Here is a 20,562-nt window from a genome sequence, read left to right as displayed (position 1 = left end):
AGCCGGATCCTAAGGTGGATGTATACGTTCAAAATTAAACTTTTTTTTTCTCTTTTGGGTCACACCTGGCGATGCTCAGGGGTTACTCCTGGCTCTGCACTCAGGAATCAGTCTTGAAAGTGCTCAGGATCATATGGGATGCTGGGGATCGAACCTGGTGGGCAGTGTGCCCACCAATATACTATCCAATATACTACCAGTCGGGCCTGTGTTTAAACTTAATTTTTTTTTCTTTTTGGATCACACCCTGTGATGCACAGGGTTCACTCCTGGCTCTGCACTTAGTAATTACCCCTGGTAGTGCTCAGTGGACCATATGGGATGCTGGGAATCAAACCCGGGTCGGCCGCGTGCAAGGAAAACGCCCTACCCTCTGTGCTATCGTTCCAGCCCCGTGTTTAAACTTTTTAAACTTTTTATTAGTGAATCACCGTGAGGTACAGCTGCAGACTCACAAAGTTTCATGCTTGCATTTCATACAATGATCGTGTACCCATTCCTCCATCAGTGCCCATTTTCCACCAACGGTCCCAGCATCCCTCCCACTACCCCCACCCTGTCCTGCGATTAAACTTTTAACAAGCCACCAAACTGGCTTTCAAAAGACTCTGTACCATTTTACCCTCTGACCAGCAGTACATGAGGGTTACAGTTCTACAAATTCGTGCCGACATATGGTATGGCCAAATTTTAATTTTATTCATAACCAATTCTATGAAGTCCACTGTAGTTTTATTTTTAAATTTCACTTTAGCACCATGATTTACCATTTATGAGTGGTAAAGTTTCCATCTCCTCCCCCAATGGCAGATTTCCCTCCGCCAATGTTCTAGTGCCCACCATGTTCCCCGTGGTCAGCTTCCATGGGAGGGTAGAGTGTTCCTTCCCTCTTTGGTTTTGGGACCATTCCCAGCAGTGCTCGAGGGACTATGGCATGTCAGGAATAAAACCTGGCCACCAGCCAAATAAAGCAAAATTTACAATATGAAAATGACAAGTTTTCTTAATACTCTTGATTTGTCCTTTTTGCACTGCTGCTGACTCTTTTCATGCAAGCTAGGTTTTCAGAAATACCCTGTGGGAGCTCTATTCAGTTTGACTAGTTGGTCCGTTGTGTTGGCACAAAACAAATCTTCATCTCTATGTTTGATAGTAATTCTTTGGTACCTGTAGAGAAACCTACACCCCACCCCAACTTTTTAACTCAAAGAACTTAGATGTCCTGGGCTGGAGAGAGAGTACAGCGGGTAGGGTGCTTGCCTTGCACATGGCTGATCTAGGTTTGATCCCCAATACCCCATTGGGTTCTGGGACCGTAACTCACCACCATCACATGTGGCCCATAAACCAAAAGCAGAAACAACTTAGATACCTTTTCATAGGTTTATTCTTAGGCATTTAGTAATTTTTGTAAATTACTTACACCTTCTTACACCATCCTACCTCTTTCTTTTTCTAGTTTCTGGATTGAGTTCATTGTTGCTGCTTTGAAGTCTCTTTAAAAGGCCCATGAAGAGACAGAGAGCTTAAGGTCCGATCCCCAGGTTCAATCTCTGGAAGCTCATGGTCTCATGAGCACTGCTGCAAGCAATACCAGGGCAATGAAAACCTACTGCTGGATATTGCCTAAAATAGACACACAAAGAAGGTGCTCAGAGAGCCTGAGTGTGCTTCACTTCCAGGTGTAAATAACAATCATATTCACAATCAAATTGTCAACTATGTTGACATTTTGTCAATCTCCTGGCGCATTCACTGATTGACTTCTACTTAATCTGGGTTTATTTTCCTTTTCTTTACATACAGTGGCTACTGAAGTTGATTCTAGGAGCGGGAAAGAGTTCAGGAGTTAAGGAGCTTGCCTTGCGTACAGCTGATCCAGGTTCAATCCCTGTCATCACATATGGTCCCCTGAGCACTCTAAGTGATTCCCAAGCACACAACAAGGAATAAGACATGACCACCAGTAAGGGTAGCCCCCAAACCAAAATGTTACTAATCTTAGCTTTTTTCCCCTTTTCAAATACAAACATTTGAAACTAGGAAATGTATTTAAGACATTTGGGGTTTGTTTTTTTTTTTTTTTGCTTTTTGGGTCACACTCAGCTATGATCAGGGGTTACTCGTGGTTCTCCACTTAGCTAATAATGACTCCTGGTGGTGCTTGTGGGACCATATGGGATGCTAGGGATTGAAACCAGATGGCCAGCTGCATGCAAGGCAAATGCCCTACCCGGCCCCTGAAATACATTCTTTGTAATTTCCTTGGTGATTTTTACCTTTTTATTTATTTAACTTTCCAAGTGTCTTGTTTCTCATTTATTTTTGTTACTGATTTTAACTCCATTCTCACGTAATTCCTTGTGGTCTAAAGCTTTAATTTACCAGATCTAGTTTTATGATCCATCATGTATGGAACCACAGATACTGGGCACAGTGCTGAACTTGGTTCTCAGTGGCTGGCAGTACTTTTCAAAGCTTACATCTTTGATTTGTGTGTGTGTGTGTGTGTGTGTGTGTGTGTGTGTGTGTGCATGTGTCACTTTATCTATTGATAAATGACATTAACGTGTTCAGCTATGAAGGTAGATTCTTCTTGAGGAAACTTATTTGTGTAGTTCTATCAAGTTTGGCTTATGGGGCCAGAGTCCAAGTTTGTATGCAGAGGCCCAGATTTATTCTCCAATATCCCATACGCCACCAGGAGTGATCCCCAGGCAGCTGCTGGCTGTGTTCCCCAAATAACCCTACATTTTATCTGCATATTTTTTCCATCTCTTTATTTTTTTTTAGATTTTTAATTCCCCCACTCTGCCCTCCTTGGCTGCTGTTAGACCTCACAGGTCTCAAGTGTGGGCTGTGTTGCTCACATATTTTCAACTGTCATGCTCGATGGGGCTCAAGCATCAGGTGGCAGTACTTACATGCTCAGCTGTGGTTCCCACTATGTCATTGTGGTGCTTGCACACATGCCGCCCAGGCCTGGCAGTAGTGCTCCTACCACGGCCTTGCCAGAGGTCGCACTCGCCCATTCTTTTGAGTCACTATGCTGGGTGTCCCATCCTTTTTTGTGGTGCTTGCTTACATCTGGCTGCAGTGCTGCCTAGAATTGCTTGCTTCACTGGGGGTTGCAAACAGCAGAGCTGCCAGGCTAATGGGAGAGCTGCCAGGATCATGTACAGCAAATGATGGGACACCAGGTAATTGAACTGGCAATGCTGGTGTCTAGTGGGTCCTCTGGACACTCTCTTTATATATATATATGGGAGGGCCTACCCAGTGATGCTCAGGGGTTACTCCTGGCAGTGCTCAGGGGACCATATAAGATGCTGGGTATCAAACCTAGGTCAGGTGCCTGCAAGGCACTCATTGTACTATGGCTCAAGCCTCTCTCTTTGTATATTCAGTATCTCCTGAAGACATCATATTTAATTTGGTCTTGCTTTTCCAAGTGTTCTGACAATTTTTATTTTAAATAGGATGTACAGTGTACTGACAAAATGTAAATTATTGATATGGTTGGATTTAGATGTGGTTTTACCTTTCACATTCCCTTCTTTTGGAGGTCAATGTTGGTATCAAATCCAGTTCTTTACACATGGGAAAGGCATGAACTGTACTCAAGACCACCCCACCTCCATTTTTGTTACTTTGTACCCATTTTTCTGGATTCTTTTTAAGTAACTGAAATTGTTTTTAGGGTTTTTTTTTGGGGGGGGGTTGTTAGTTTGGTTTCAGGCCATACCCAGAAGTGCTCAGGGATTATTCCTAGCTCTGTGCTCAGGAATTACTCCTGGTGGACTTGGGAGGACCATATGGGGTTCCGGAGACCGAACCCAGGTCAGCCACATGCAAGGCAAGGAACCACCCACTGTATGTTAGTGGGTATCTCCAGCCCCTCCTTTTAATCTCTTGATACTTCAGTTATACACTTTGCCTCTAACTTATACAAATAAAATTTACTGTAAGAATTGCAATACAATTTTTTTTGGGGGGGGGGGTTTCTTTCTTGGGCCATACCCATTGGTGCTCAGGGCTTACTCTTCGTGGGCTCAGCTGCATATATGGCAAGCACCCTACGCACTGTGCTATTTCTCTAGCTTTAAGATGCCGCTCTTGGGAGCTGGAGTGATAGCATAGCGGGTACGACATTTGCCTTGCACGCATCTCACCCAGGTTCAATTGCCAGCATCCATATGGTCCCCCGAGCACTGCCAGGAGTAATTCCTGAGTGCATGAGCCAGGAGTAACCCCTCTGCGTCGCCGGGTGTGACCCCCCCCCAAAAAAAAAGCAAAAAGAAATACTGCTCTTTAGCCATTAATCTACAGCAAATAGCTCAGGTTTCCTGACGAATCATTAAAACTAAATGCCACTTTTTACTAGCATACTGACAAAGTAAGATGATTATCAATATCCAGTATTAAGCTAGGGAATGGATGCAAAGTTAATTTCAAACAGTCTTTTTAGAGGGGAACTTGACTTAAAATGCATATATACCGTAGCATTGTTCATCGATTTGTTTAAGCTGGCTCCAATAACGTCTCCATTGTGAGACTTGTTACTGGTTTTGGCATATCGAATACGCCACGGGGAGCTTGTCAGGCTCTGCCATGCGGGCAGGATACCCTCGGTAGCTTGCCGGGCTCTTTGAGAGGGATAGAGAAATCGAACCTGGGTTGGCTGCGTGAAGGCAAATGCCCTACCCGCTGTTCTATAACTCCAGCCCATATACACCAAGTGGATTACTTCACTTCTACATAGCATTTGGGAGCAATTATCAAACAGATGACAAGCATGTGCAGTGTACAGACATCAGGGCATCAAGTAAAATTAAATTTTACTTGTTCCCTCTCTTCTATTATCTATTGTTTTGTTAAATTTTTGACATCCTTAACTATCCCTCTGCCCCCCAGATTCTACTGAAACCTATTCCAAACGGTCACTATTACATATATGTCTTTGACATCTATTACATGTATGTCACTAGCAGTCGAAAAAATCTTAAACTTAATCCATGTGCTTTCATGTATTTCACTTATAAGCAAATAATCTGATAAAAAGCCATTTGAAATGATAGTATTAGGTCCAGAGAGATAATACAGTGGGGAAGGCTATATAGTGCTTTATAAGCTGCTGATCCCAGTTAGATCTCTGGCATCACACAGGTTCTCCCAGGCACCCTACCAGAACTGATCCCAGAACCAGGAGTAACCTGAGTACTGCTAGATGTGAGCCAAAACCAAAAATGGCAAGTACAGGGTGATGATGTATGTATGAGAAGTATTCTCTCACAGATGAAGAAAACACTCTAAGTGCCTGTCTAACTCTTTACTGGCTTTCTTTGTAACTAATTTTATGTTAATTAACAAAACTGAAGATCAGAATTAATGGAGCTTAATATACTCAAGAAACAAATAGTTAATATTTTTTTCCTAGCCTCATAAACAGTATGACTAGTTCAAGGACTCAAAAATACATGTATTAGCTAAAATTCCTGTATCTGGTGATTACTAACTTAGATGGAAACAAAGAAGCAAATACTGTTTCATAGCAATTGGCAGAGTTTAATATTCCAGAAAAATTAAGTCCATCATACACATTAAAAATATAGGAAATTTCATGCAGACATGAAGCTTCCAATTCAGCCTTTGTGGAAACTGTTGAGAATTACATATAGATACAGTACATTTTACAGATCCCAAACTTAATTTTAAACGGTGATTTATTACAGCTTCTTTGTATTTTACATATCTCACCTTACTCACTTGATTAGCAAATTCTTACCTGCACCATTTCTGATTATTGGAGAAGGAAAAAAAAAAAGCCAGTACAATGATCTGTCTCTTCCTGCTTTATGAAAATAAATGAAAACATTTGTGTATAAAGCTGACTTAAGAAAAAAACGTTAAGGCTTACATACTTCAGTAGCTATGACTATACATAATACAAAATTAAATCTCCCAGTGACATCTCTGTTATTGATTGATACCACAATTTTCAAGTTTAGAATATATTTAAATTGCAAAAGCTCTAAGGAAAAGTGATGAAAATGTACATTTAAAAAATAGTACTCATGATCTGAGGGAAATTAAAAACAATAGTTTTTAGCATTAACTAAAGTATAAGCTATAATTTAGAAATATGGGTAACATTATTAAAAGTATAAAACGTAATAACAAACTTTTTAATAACGCTAACCCATTGGTGTCAACCTGTTTTGCTCTCTGAAAAGAACACGATCATTTGTTTGGATATGAGCTAGAAAGAGTGAATACTAGTCAGTGAATAAAAAGCAGTTCTCGATTATTCAAAAACAAGCTTTCCTTTCAATCGATTTTTAAAAAATGCTTAGTCTGCTTATAAGTTTCTTTCTTAAAAAAAAATTTTTTTGTCTTCCCTCTATTGATTTCAAGTTCATTTATATGGTAAATAGTAAAAATTTTTAATGAACATCTGCCAAGTATTGAGGGACACACAAGAAAAAAAAAATCTTGACAATTTCAAGTTTCTATAACTTAACATGTCAAAACTAACTTCATGGAAACCTTACTGCCCCAGGGTCATAAAGGCCACAAGTTCCCAGAGAGCTCTCAAAGTATGCAGAAAAGGTCCTACTAGGAAGATCCAACCAAACTGTGCAAGAAATCCCCTAACCTTACAATATGGATGTAAAGATTTACAATTCTTACTTTTAAAAAATTATATTTAAGGTATCAGCACTCTACTGAGATAAAGTCTATCTTACTCGAATTGCCATACAGGTTCTTCAATGCCATCACAATCATCTGTGAAAATTTTCAACAAGAGTACTTCCTTTTCTCCAAGAAAAGGAGAAACATTAGTCAACTTGAATTTTCCAAGCTACTGGAAAAAGGTTAATAAACATTTTTTAAAAATACAAAGGAAAACTCCCTCCAATAAAGATCTGCTAGAGGTAGAAATTTAAAGCAGCAAACATCGTTTTAGCTCCAACTACTGGGAAACAAAATTGGTGTTAAAATGAAATTAATGGTGCTGCTCACAAAAAAGAAGACACAGACCATGGGTAGTAATTTTTCCCTGAATTTCATGTTCAAAATTTCCCCATGTTAATACTATCATGACTGGTTTTTAATTGTCCTAACAACAACCAAAAAAAAAAGTGCTTGCTTTTGTGATCCAGGCAATCTAAAGAAAAGACAATATTGTAAACATCTCACCGACAAACTGTGTTAGTTGAAATCATACCTTTTCTAAGGGGCAGATTTTATTTTTATTTCCCCAATTTCCTAGCAGTACCTTTACCAAAGGCTTTTGTTCCTCAATTAAAATGTCATCATATATCGGATATCATACATTTCAAAGTAATCCATGATAAGTACACTTTCAAAAAGTATCAGTTGCAGCCAAAAGACTTACTTGTATTCATTTTACTGGCCTATGATCATTTAGCATTTCTGAAAACAAAACAAAAAAAGATGCTTCTCTAAGTTCAGCTGAGCTAGAAAAAAAATAACATGAATGATTAAAGAATAGACATATTATATGTATAGACAGCTTAGGTCCATAATAAAAGTCCCAATTCCAGATGCTGAATGACAGAGGATCCTTATACTCTTCTAAAATTAACATGTGATAAATACAAAACAAAAACAAGATTGTTACGGAATTCAATACTATTAGTCAATAGGTATGGCAGACTTGCAACGGACAGTTTCATGAAGACACTGGAGGTAAAGTTTTTCCTAGTGAAAGACAATTCTGGACTTCAAGGATATAAAGTGTACTTGAAGTCATTTCCTCCATCTTTACGTGTTTAGTACAAATATGCATGGCATAGTATATTTCTGAAAAAGCAATAGACATATTAAGAAAATAGACGCTATTTCTAAACTTTGTTAGGAATAAGAAGGCACCACTGATTTGAGGTTGTGTCCTGTCACTGTGATAGTTGACTTTGAGTTGTTTATTTCAGCATTTGCTCTTTTTTTGCCCCTAGTGATATCACTGGAGACCATTACTGTGGTTTACGGACCACAAACAAGACACATTCATAGTAGTATTTCATCATGGAGAGATCATTCACAGTATATGTTGACAAGACAGATTCTTTTTCTACCTGCAAAGTAAATAATAATCACAGTCAAGCTAATGACGATAATATAGTAACTAACAAATACTGAGCACTTGTATGGAACTGACACTACTGAAACATAGCCCTTATAGTAACATACTACCTAAGATTGCTTGATTTGCTTGATCAGGCCCAGTAACGTCTCCAGGGATGAAAAGTCGGGGCTTTGCACATACAAAGCACATGCTCTACCACTTGTGCTCTATCTCCGGACCCTACTTCTATTTAAGAATAAATCAGTTGTTTTATCTTTTAACTGAATGAGATGCTTCTAAATAAATCTACAAATGAAGCACAGTAGAAAATATCATGCACATAATAAAACGCATTCGTGGCCGCGCGACACCTTATTATGACATCTTATTATCTCATTCCTACTTTGGACAAACTGGCAGGCTACCGAATGTAGCCTGCTCACACGGCAGAGTCTGGCAAACTCCCCGTGGAGTACCCAATATGCCAAATACCAGTAACGATGATGGGTCTCATTCTCCTAAAGAGCCTTGAATATAATCTCAGGGCTAGGATGAAGGAGACGTTACTGGGGCCTGCTTGAGGCAATCGACGAACAACAGGATGATTTGTGATTTTGTGATTGTGATAATAAAACTCACATGACAGAAAAGATGGAACAGTACAATATCCCCCTAACACTTGCCTCTCCACTTTTATCTGCTCCATCATAAACCTAGTCTATGAAGAAAGTCTGTAAAGGTCAATATTATGATAGTGACCAGATATCACTTATTAAACACTTTATTCAATGTATCATACTTTCCCCTTTACATATATATTATCCCAAATCCTTCTAATTCTAAAAGCCAAATATTGTTTTCATGTGATAAATGAAAAAACAGAGAGGTTAAGAGGTAAAAACTAGTAACTGTCCTATTATCACCAATGCTGTTCAAATGCACTGGAAGATAAACTCTTGTAATACCTCATTCCATCCTTACCTCTACCTGGAATCCATACTGTAGAACAACATTTTTTATGTCCTCATAGCTCAATTCTATGGAAAGTTCGTTTGCCAAATTTTCAAAGTGGTATAGAAGTGGACCTATGATTTAAAGAAACAATGAATGAATACTTGAATATAAACACACAGTAATTCGTGTTAGACTAAACTCGAGTGCAGTAAGCTGAGCAGTAGGCAGGACAAACATAAAAGGTAATGTATCTGTACATTTGCCAATGGACAGACTTACTTCAGCCCCGTGATTTGACATTCAAATACTGGACCTGCACTGTGAGCATCCCTCTCTAGACCAGTCTTTTTCACTCTCCGAGGCGTACACTTAGAACTCCTAAGCTGCAGAAGCAGCTGAAACAGAATACTAAATTCCCAGATGCTGAAGGAATACTGTCCTTATGATTCTATAAAGAAACTACAACTGTCACAAGTATAGATTATCACATTAGAAAAACAAGGGCTTGTTCATTAGTCTGGGTAGGAGACACATGGCAGAAATTACAGACAAGAGCTTTTTTTTGGGGGGGTGGGGGGAACGGATAGGTGTGGGGCCACACCTAGCAGTGCTCAGTTCTTACTCCTAGCTCTGTGGTCAGAGTATGTGGTGCTGGGGGCTGAATCCAGGCAGGCCAGATGCACCTGTCTTGCATGTGTCTAACTCAATGTACTAACTCTCCAGTCCCCAAGATTTTTTTGTTTCTTTTTGGGCCACACCCAGTAGTTCTCAGAGATCACTGAGGATCAGAGGCGATGCTGGGAATCAAACCTGGGTCAGCTCCAAATAGACAAAAATTCTTGAAAGGAACAAGAGACATTAAAACTGGCCGCCGAAGTACACAGTTCATATCCCAGCTCTAATAGCTACTATCAGGTAGCTACGGGCAAGTCACCAAGACTCTCATCTGTAACATGAATTTGTTATGAATTTAGTATACAACATACATGCCATAAATATTGAACTAAGTATATAACAGTATTACAACTGTGTCTAGAACTTATACTTATTTTTCTCTCTTTCTATTTTTCCAAGGAACTAGTATCTGATTCAATCCTGATTTTTTAAATCTTTCTGCCTTTCACACTGTGACCATTTTCATCAAGCTCATCCGGGCAACATTATCACTCAACACAGTTAAAGATCAAGACTAACCCAGACAATCTTTCAATGAGTTAATTATAAATCCAGGATCAAATCATCATCCCTTCCCCACCCTCACTCATATAGTATATTAATAATCACTGGCAATAAAAGCAAGCAAACAGGACAAAGTTTTTGCTCCTCAAAGGTACTTCACTTTGTGAAACACACTTAGGATCACTGGGGGTTTCTTTTTTCCTTTTCACCCTATATAAGTAACTAGTAAAGAAAAACTATGACTATAATGTCAGTGTTTTCAAATGACAGCAATGCTGGCCAGGAATGGCACTCACTGGTAAAACATGAATTGCATGCACGAGAACTGGGCGTGCACGCGTGTGCGCACACACACACACACACACACACACACACACACACACACACATCATGACCATCCCAAAGTCCTTGAGGCCTTTTTATACATAAAACCTCGTAACAGTCCTCCCTCATTTTTGGCCATACACAGTGTTATTTGTAATATTCTCCCAGCATGTTTATGGGTCTACGGAGTGCTGAGGATCAAGTCTGGCATGGGTGCACTCTGAACTACCTATCTCCCAAGTTCCTTTCCCACTTGAAAGCTTCTGCTGTGTCTCCTACATTACTTTAAAAGCTGTCGAACAACAATATTTGATTTCGTCTACATAAGATCATTCTAATGATTCATATATACCCAGATGACCCCCCCCTTTTAAGTATTACAACTAAGAGCCAATTTTCCCCAACTCAATTTTCAGGAATACCCCCAAATCTTACTGAACTCAAATTTTAATATAATCCATCAAAGTTTCTAGTTCTACTGCTCGTACTCTCAGTATTGCATTAAAATGAACTTAAACTATGTAAGTGTTGCATTGCTCAATGATATTTTTCATGTAACTAATAGCTTTTAAAAACTAGACTATAAAATTCAATTCAAGTCTTAAACTTCCTGGTTTTGATTTTTTTTTTTAATTTCTGGGGCATACCCAATATGCCAAATACCAGTAACAATGATGGGTCTCATTCTCCTAAAGAGCCTTGAATATAATCTCAGGGCAAGGATGAAAGAGACGTTACTGGGGCCTGCTCGAGGCAATCGACGAATAACAGGATGATGAATGAATGAATGAATGAATTTCTGGGGGAGGCCATTCCTGGTGATGCTAAAGGCTTTCTTTTGGCTCTATACAAAGGGAGCACTCCCAGTGAGCTTGAGGGACTTTAGCTGGTACAGGCAATTAAACTTGAGTCTACTGTGTGCTAAGCAGGCATTTTAATGTACAAGATATCTTCTCTAGCCTTTAAATTTCTTTTTGTATCCATCATGAAACTTAGGACAGTAGAAAGTACAACCAGCATTTGTTATTTTCACAACAAAATCACCATTACAGTTGTGGTGTTATGTACTACAGTCTTCTATTAGGAACAGTACTTAGATATCAAACTGTCAAAAACTGTCAAACTGTCCTTCCGTTGTTCATCAATTTGCTCGAGCGGGTCCAGTAAAATCTCCATGTTTTTTTTGAGACTTGTTGTTACTGTGTTTGGCACATTGAATACTTCACGGATAGCTTGCCAGGCTTTGCCGTGCGGGCGAGATACTCTCGGTAGCTTGCCGGGCTCTCCGAGAGGGGTGGAGGAATCAAACTCGGGTCAGCCGTGTTGGCCACATGCAAGGCAGACGCCCTACCCACTGTGCTATCACTCCAGCCCACTTAGGTATATGTGTACATATTTCAAATATTCCCTTAGATGGTAAATTTCCAGGTCAAAGAGAATAAACATTTTTTGACTTACTTGGTTTACTGCCAAGATATTTTCCAAAAGACTGGGGCCAGAGAGAGAGTACAAGAGGGTTGGGCACTTGCTTTAAATGCAGCTGACCCAAATTTGATCCCTGGAAGCCCACAGGGTTCCCTGAGTCCACCAGGAATGTGCAGTTTCTGAGTGCAAAGCCAGAAGACAGACCTGAGCACCACCTCGTGTGATCCAAAATCCAAAGAAGGCGAGGGAAAGAGATGTAATCTTTTTTTACATTATTCACTATAGAAATTGTTGAGTACTTATTCTAATACCTTAGTGAATTAACAGATCAGCTATTTTGGATGACCCATCAGCAGTTTCTTCGTCATGGGCACACTTGCTATTGCAAAAGGAGGTATTTATCCAAGGGAAATAAAAACATGCCGTCCCATTTAAAAAAAAAAAAGGCACTCAGGTTTACAGCCACTTTATTCATAATCCTAATAATCTAGGAATTACCCAAATTTCCTTCAACCAATAAACCAAATGTAGTACATTCCTATAATGGAACATTCCTCATCGTTAAAAAGGAACACTCAACATGCAACAAGGATGAATTTCAAATATATTTTGCTAAGTAAAATCAGTCAGGCACAAAAAAGGAACGGACTTGAGACTGGGCTAGGGAGGACACACATGCACTGCAGGCATTAGGCCCTGAGTTTAATCCCCAGCCTGCCCCTGCTTCCAGCACTAAGTCCTGAGGGCACCTAGCACAACTGTATCCTCGCACATGGTGCGCCCTAGCATTTATCCGGTGAGAGAATACTGGCCAGAGTGAGCCACAGATCCCATAACAGTACTTTGGAGTCTGACCCTCCCAACCACATGCATAAATAAAACAACCCAACTTATGATATAATTCCATTGGTATCATATTCTGGAAAAGAAAAATCTACAGTCATCAATTACAATGATGACAGCCATGGTACTTTGGCGGGGTGGGTAACAGAAAAGTTCCCTATCTTGATGATGGGTAGGTGGGTACACGATTATCCATCTTGCAAAATGCACCCCACTGCTCACTTAAAAAAATGTGAGTTCTATGGTGTCAATTATACAGAAAATGACTTGAAAAGGAAAAATAAGCGTTTTAATCCTACAAATTTCTTTTTACAGATTTGTTTGGTAAGAGGAGAAAGATAGTTTAATCTGCATTTCCTTGTGGCTATGCAGTTTTTCATATTACCTAGTCACCCATTCTTTAAATGAACATTTACTAGGCATTTAGCCTGGCACTGGATTTTCAATGAATAAAGCATGGGCATACTCCTCAAGGAGTTCTTCGTTTTCTCAACTCTCAGATCTCCTCATATTCTTTTAATGGACCTAACAAAAAAAGTAAAAACTATTTTTTTCTTTGATCGCAAATATGATGCAAGCTTATATTTTTTAAAAAAAACTGAAACAACCAAAAAATAAACAAAAGTAAAACCAGAACTATCTCTAGTCCTAATACAGTCAACCACTTAAAAGCTTAATATATCTCCTTGTATTTTTCCTTAATGCATCAGTATGAAATATTACTTCTGTATCTTAACATTAATCAGTCTTTTGTCTCTTGTATATCTAATTATCCTAACATTTTTTTAACAGATCATTTCCTACTACAAAGCAGCAGTGACATTTGGAAAGAAGATTTGATGTCAGGGCTAGAAAAAGGAAAAATACCAGTCCCTGATGTACCAGAAAACAGTGCTCCAGAGATAGCGGTCTGGGAAGAAGCAGAGAGCCCACAGTGGGCCCCATTGCCATACCCAGTACAAATTCATTATATCCTGAGGTTCTAAGAGTTTCTGATAAAAGAGAGATTTTTTTAGGAAGAAAACAAAGCTTAACTGCTTTCTAATTAACAACTTTGTTTTACTCTAGTCAGGCCATGAATCTTTTATTTTGACCCCAAAGCCAGGCTCATGGGGCACTCAAGATGCTACAGAGAGCTGTTAGAAAAGACGAAGTCATGAAATTTACATACAAGTGGTACTACATGGAAAGTATCATGTTAAGCGAAATGACTCAGAAAGAGAGGGATAGACGTAGAAAGATTGCATTCATCTGGGGAACATAAAGGAACAAAATAGGAAACTTACACCCAAGAATGGCCGAGATTAGTACCAGGAATTTTACTCCATGGCTTGGAGGCCAACCACACATGCTAGGGGGAAAGGGAGCTCAGACAGAGAAGGGAACACCAAATAGAGGGTGTTGGGAGGATCCTCCCAGGATGGGAGATGCGTGTTGAGAGTAAACTATAGACCGAACAGGACTGTCACTCAAAGCCTCTTTTGCAGACCACAGCACCCGAAAGGAGAGAGAGAACAAGAGGGAATGCCCTGCCACAAAGGCAGGATGGGATGGGGGCGTGGGGGGTGGGAAGGATACTGGGATCCGTGGTGGTGGGAAATGGGCACTGGTGGAGGGATGGTTATTTGATCATTGTATAACTGAAACCCAAGCACAAAAATGTGTAAGTCTGCAACTGTACCTCATGATGTCTCACTATTAAAATTTTTTTTAAAAAGATGCTACAGGGCCTGACGTTACAATGCTCAGCTTACTCAGCTCAGCAGTATTGGGGGGGCTCCTGGACCACTCTAGCCATGCTGTTTGGTCACCAAAGTGATGCCCAGGGGACCGTGTGAGATGAGCACATGCAGGTCAGGTACACACAGTCTAGCCCTTTGAACTTCTCACATGGCCTAAAGTGTATGTTTTCTCTAAGAAACACATCAAAAACTAAACAAGAGAAGTTTCAAGGTGCATACCACTTAGAGAGTGGGAGACACGGCTCGCATCTGTGTGAAACAAGGGTAAGGAAGCGCACAGCGAGGAGGGAGTGGGATGGTGGGCGAGAGCTTAATTATCTTCCAAAGCAGACGCTGAATCGAACTTTGAATCGATTCCCTTTTTTCTTGTGCCATATTTCACCCACACTCGCTTTCATATTTTCCAATGAATTAAACCTCAGGTTCTCTGCCTGAGCACGGCTGCATACAAGTCCAGTGAACCCAACATGCAGATCTTCCACTTATGTTTGTTCATGCTACCTCATCCTCTAGGGTTATTCCACATCAACTGGTCTGTTCACTCTCCTCTCGATATGTTTGTATATTGCTGGAGAGGAGCTTTCCAGGGAGAGGTAAGTGCTCTCTCCCAAGTGTTTCCGTACAGAAAGAAAACAGGGGGCAGAGCAATAGTACAGTGGGTGGGACACTTACCGAGCACAGGCGGCTGACCTGGATTTGATCCCTGATACCTTATAGCTTCCCTGAACACTGCCAGGAGTGATCCCTGAGTTCAGAGCCAGGACTAAGCCCTGGGTAAAGCTGGGTATTCCCTTTCCCCACCCCCCAACCCCGCCAAAAAAGAAAGAAAACAAAGGACATCTTAATGGAGCGATTGCCTTCTCAATGGGGTATGGAGGGGGAGTATGAGAAAATGATCGCCATCAAACTACCAATTAGTATTCTGAGAGACCATGACTGAGGGCTAGAAATACAGTTCAAAGGGAGAGCGTAGCATGCTTTACATGAGGGCTCCCTGGCTTACGCCCAGGCTCCAAAACGAAATGGGGGGAATACACACACACACATACACACACACACACACACCATATATGACTGCTGAGAGACTGCCCCAGTTTGAACAGAGGAGAATCTTAAGTTGAAAATATCATAAATTGAAAATACAAGCTAGGCGTTCCTTGCTACGGCCCACACAGTGCAGAGGAGAATGTAATGGTTTCATCTGCACGCATAAGGAATTTCTGACTTTCTGGTGTGAAATCAAATCATTGTAAGGTTCGGGTCTTCTAACTCTTTAGGAGGAATTAGCAAGGACTGAAGAAACTGCTCTAATTAGATAGGCTGAAGCCCATAGAAATTTCAAGGTTTTAAATATATGTACAACATATTACAACTTTCTGAACAGCACTGTCAAGTTACCAAAATTTGGTCATCAGTTTAAGGTGTAAAATTTTTTTTCTTGCTTTTTGGGTCACACCCGGTGATGCTCTGGGTTTACTCCTGGTTCTGCACTCAGAAATTACTCCTGGTAGTGCTCAGGGGACCATATGGGATGCTGGGAATCGAACCCAGGTTCGCCGCATGCAAGGCAAACTCCTTACCCGCTGTGCCATTGCTCTAGCCCCTAAGGTATAAAATCTTAATAAACACTAAAGAACTTACCTAAATTTATCCAAATTCCTCCTGGCTTCAGTATTTTCCATATTGTATCAATGTAATCAATCACATTGTGAGCTGTGTCTATGAAGAAGCAGGTAGCAATACAGTCCCAGGTATCTGTTCAAGAAGAATCAAATTACTACACTTTTCTTTTTCTTTAGGTAAATCTTCTAGTGTTCCTGTAACATCAGTTATAATGAAGTAATAGTCACTAGAAATTTTCCTTGTGATTTAACTGGGCAATGCATCAATCCTGGCAGGTTACAGAAAGAATATGTACTTGGCCATGCATCTCCACCCCTGGAGATGTGCAATTCCTTTTTTCACTTCATGGTGGATCCTCCGCTTTGGAGAATGTCCTCTCAGCTCCCCAACCTGAAGCAGCCTCTATTTTCCCTTGAACACATCTCCCTCTCTCTCTACCCAACTCCTCATTTTTCTCAAAACAAAACTAGTTTGTTTCAAACAAATAAGTATATATATTTTTTTCTTCTTTTGGGGGCCATACCCGCAGTGTTCAGATGTTACTCCTGGGCCCTGCATTCAGAAATTACTCCTGGAGGTGCTCAGAGGACCATATGGGATGCTGGGGATGGATCCCAGATCAGCTGTAAACGCCTTCCCCACTGTACTATCGTTTCAACTCTCCCTTCCCTCCCCCACACTTTTTTTTAAAAGCTTTTTAATTGGGGGGGCGGGGCACACTTGGCAATACTCAACTCCTGGCTCTACACTCAGGAATGGCTCCTAGTGGTGTTCGAGAAACCACACAGGATTTGGGGGATAGAACCTGAGTCAGTCATATGGAAGGCAAATGCCCTGCCTGCTGTACAATCACTCCAGCCCCATAAAACAAATATACACTTTTCAACTGAGAAACAAATGGCATCAAAACACTTAAATGTTTACCAATATTTCAAATAACTGCCTCTGAAAAAGGGTGCTGGGAGTAGTCAGAGGCCGTCAGTGGACGGGAATAACACTCTTTCCCTCCTGGAAGATGTAGTCTGGCACAGCGAAGTAAAAAGCCTGGACTGAAATGGTTGTCTATAAATATTGGTACAAAGAGCACCTGATCTATCTGGATCCCCTTCACTGGTTTCCTCTCCCTAGCTGTGTTCTAGAAGACAGTCACTTCCACTTACCTAAGTGATAATTTCCAACTACTTCACCCTTAGTGTGAAAGGTTGTAAATGCTGAAGTTCAGGGAAAAATCAATTTACCATTTTGTTTTTCTTGTTCTTTTACTTGTTCTTTATTACTTGTTCTTTTTTCCAATGCCTTAAATTCACTTGGTACTTAGCAAGTGCTCAGTAAATACTTGTTGAGTGATTTTCTTAACTACTTGGTGTTCTGTTATTTCTTATTTCTATGCTAATAACCCACACTCCCCATTTACATCTCCTTTTCTCTAAAGGCTACAAAGAAATCAACAGTTTTCTAGGCTGAGTCCGGACTTCATAGCCCACTAATGAATCTACCTTTCCAGCCATCACCAATTAAATTCCCGAATCCCTTTCCCTTCCAGTCATGCTAGTCTACCATCTACAATTAATTGTATTAATTCATATCCTTGTGCCCCTTTCTGAATATTCCCCATCCTTCGAATTAGAGCCTTTCCACAAAAAAAGTTCTTCTTGCAATTATGTATTTCTATCTTTATTCCATTTATTATCTAAACTTTGCTTACAGCTGTCTTATAGTAATAATCCCTACAGATTATAAATTTTATTACTGAGGATATTCTATTACTTTTTTCCCCCCAAAAGGAGTCATACTTGGTGGTGCTCCGAGACTGTGCAGTCGTTGGGCTGAACCGGGGCTTCCAGGGTACAAAGTATGAACACTGGACTTTTGGATCATATATTTCCAGACCCTCTCATCACAGCCTCATAGAAACCTTGAAAATTATCCAAATTGGACCAAAGATAGTACAGAAGGTAAGGTGCTTGCCTTGCACGCAGCAGACCTGGTTTGAATCCAGGTGGGAGGGTGCCTGGTAGTTTGAATCCCCTGAGCACTGCCAAGGGTCACTCCTGCGCACCGCGTCAGGTATATCCTCTGAGCACTGCTGGGTCTGGCCCCAAAACAAACAAAAGTACTCCGAATTGCCACTACAGAATACATTATACACTGCCATTAAAATAAATAACCAAAAACTTTGGCTTAGCATACATACGCTTATGAAATTTAGAATGAATGCCCGTTGGGACTGGAGAGATAGCACAGCGGGTAGGGCGTTTGCCTTGCCTGCGGCCGACCCGAGTTCTATTCCCAGCATCCCATATGGTCCCCTGAGCACCGCCAGGAGTAACTCCTGAGTGCAGATCCAGGAGTAACCCCTGTGCATTGCCAGGTGTGACCCAAAAAGCAAAAAAAAGAATAAAATAAAAATTTTAAAAAAAATAGAATGAATACCCGCGTTGGACTTACTGCATTCCGAGTATATCTCCTGAAAATCTCCTGCTGTCATAGAAAAGTTAGAACCAGGAGGAAGACTGTGGGGATCAACATCAGGGAAAAAGATGGGTCGAATCTGGTCAGCTGACCTCCGGTTATTGCTAAACTGATGAATCCAAGGGTAAAGCTTATACTTATTAATCTCAGAACATCTGCAAATATGAGCATAAAATTCAATGTTAGCTAAGCATTTTAACCAAGAAAAACTACTTAAAATACTAAAAATAGAAAATCTGTTCGAAGGTTTAACTTATATAATTCTTTTAATATGCAAGTATTAGCAATTCACCCCACCCTATCTTCTGAAAATGCAAATATACACGGTAGATGAATAACCAATGATGGATTGAAAGACAGGAAAAAATTAAATTGGATTCAAACATGTAAATAAGGTATTCATTTACATTCTTGAAAATGCTTCTGAACTTCAAGCTAAAGTAAAAAAATGGTCACAAATATTCTGCCCCTGAAACTGTAGTGACTTTGTTCCTTATTTTAATTATTCTGTTCAACTCTTGATTTTTGCCTTCTTGTCAACCCGTGATTCATACTACCGTTATAGAGAACATATTACGAAACAAGGCAGCAAATTATTTTCCCTCTCACACGTCTTTTGGCCTTTAAAACAAAACAGAAAAAAAAAAATCCCACAATTATTTCCAACTATCTTTTAAAAGAAATCAAAAAAACATTTGCGAGACCTTTTCCATATTAGAGCAAGTCATGTGAGCATTATTTGGCCACATAAGGAGAATATGACTAAGGGAGAAAAAGCTCTTCAGACCACAACACCGTACTCTTATTCCACTAGAGAAACTAAAGGTAAGGCATTTTCAAGATCAATGGGAAAATATAATTTCCTAGATCATACTTAGTCCTGAAAATTCTGGCGAGAAAGCCTTTCAATTTCATGAAATGCCCAATCACTTTCTAAAAAGCCACTTAGCAATCAGGAGCCATCATTCTTTTAAGCAGGCAATAAAGTGGTTGATTTGTGTAAGAAATATGATTTTAATAAAATAATGGCCTCATAATCATCTTCAAATTCAGAGGAAAAAAAATAGAAAAGGCAAGCTGATTCTGAGAAAATTACATTTCCAGCAAAAAGTAAATTAAATACCTGTTGAGTACAAAGTTGGAAGAAAAGAGCATAAAAAAACTCCATTCATTTCCTTGACAAGCATAACCTAGCAGGGCTATTTCCCAGGCAAGTCTTCCTAATCCAGCACCAGGTACCAGAATATTTACTTTAGAAGGATCCCTGAAATGAAATAAGGCAATTATGTCCAACCCCTTGAGGTAAAATAAGAAAGACAAAACCTACATTCACAACTAAAACTTATTCAAGATTCTGGCTTCTTAAAATTTGGAAACACTTCTAAATATTAATAAAGTAAGGGTACAAGGAATTACATGATCAGACGCGAAGCAAGGGTTTTTAATTCCTAAAGTTCTATTTTCAGAACAATAAAAGGTATAAGCCTTCTATCCAAATATTTATGAAGTCATGCATATTCCTTGCAGCTGTGCCCGGAAATATCTTCCCAAAGGAAAATGAATACCTATAAAGAGACTGAATATATATATGTGTGTGTGTATATATATATATATATATATATATATATATATACAGTAAAATAAAATTTAACTATTCCTGAACTCATCTGCTAATACAACCATTTAACTAAGAATATTACATATAGGGTTTTGGGTTTTTTTTTCTTTTTTGCTTTTTGGGTCACACCCGGCAATGCACCGGGGTTACTCCTGGCTCTGCACTCAGGAGTTACTCCTGGCGGTACTCAGGGGACCATATGGGATGCTGGGAATTGAACCCAGGTCGGCCACGTGCAAGGCAAACGCCCTACCCGCTATGCTATCTCTCCAGCCCCAGTTTTTTTTTCTTCC

The 20,562-nt window shown here is 39.9% G+C and overlaps 1 protein-coding gene across 1 annotated transcript in view; it reads right to left on the bottom strand.

The window, feature by feature from the left end:
• Positions 1-5,539: 5,539 nt before the first annotated feature.
• Positions 5,540-20,562, bottom strand: part of CARNMT1 (carnosine N-methyltransferase 1) — a 41,086-nt gene continuing 26,063 nt past the window's right edge. The window contains exons 4-8 of the mRNA XM_056118786.1: positions 19,775-19,915; positions 18,628-18,806; positions 16,198-16,311; positions 9,071-9,174; positions 5,540-8,099 (exon numbers count right to left, since the gene is read on the bottom strand). Coding sequence (XP_055974761.1) covers positions 7,998-8,099; positions 9,071-9,174; positions 16,198-16,311; positions 18,628-18,806; positions 19,775-19,915 — 640 coding nt within the window. The 3' untranslated portion in view covers positions 5,540-7,997. The remainder of the gene's footprint in view (positions 8,100-9,070; positions 9,175-16,197; positions 16,312-18,627; positions 18,807-19,774; positions 19,916-20,562) is intronic.

This window comes from Sorex fumeus, unplaced genomic scaffold, assembly GCF_029834395.1.
Source record: "Sorex fumeus unplaced genomic scaffold, SorFum_2.1 ptg000038l, whole genome shotgun sequence".
Taxonomy (NCBI): Eukaryota; Metazoa; Chordata; class Mammalia; order Eulipotyphla; family Soricidae; genus Sorex; species Sorex fumeus.
This window is presented reverse-complemented; position numbering and strand designations above follow the sequence as displayed.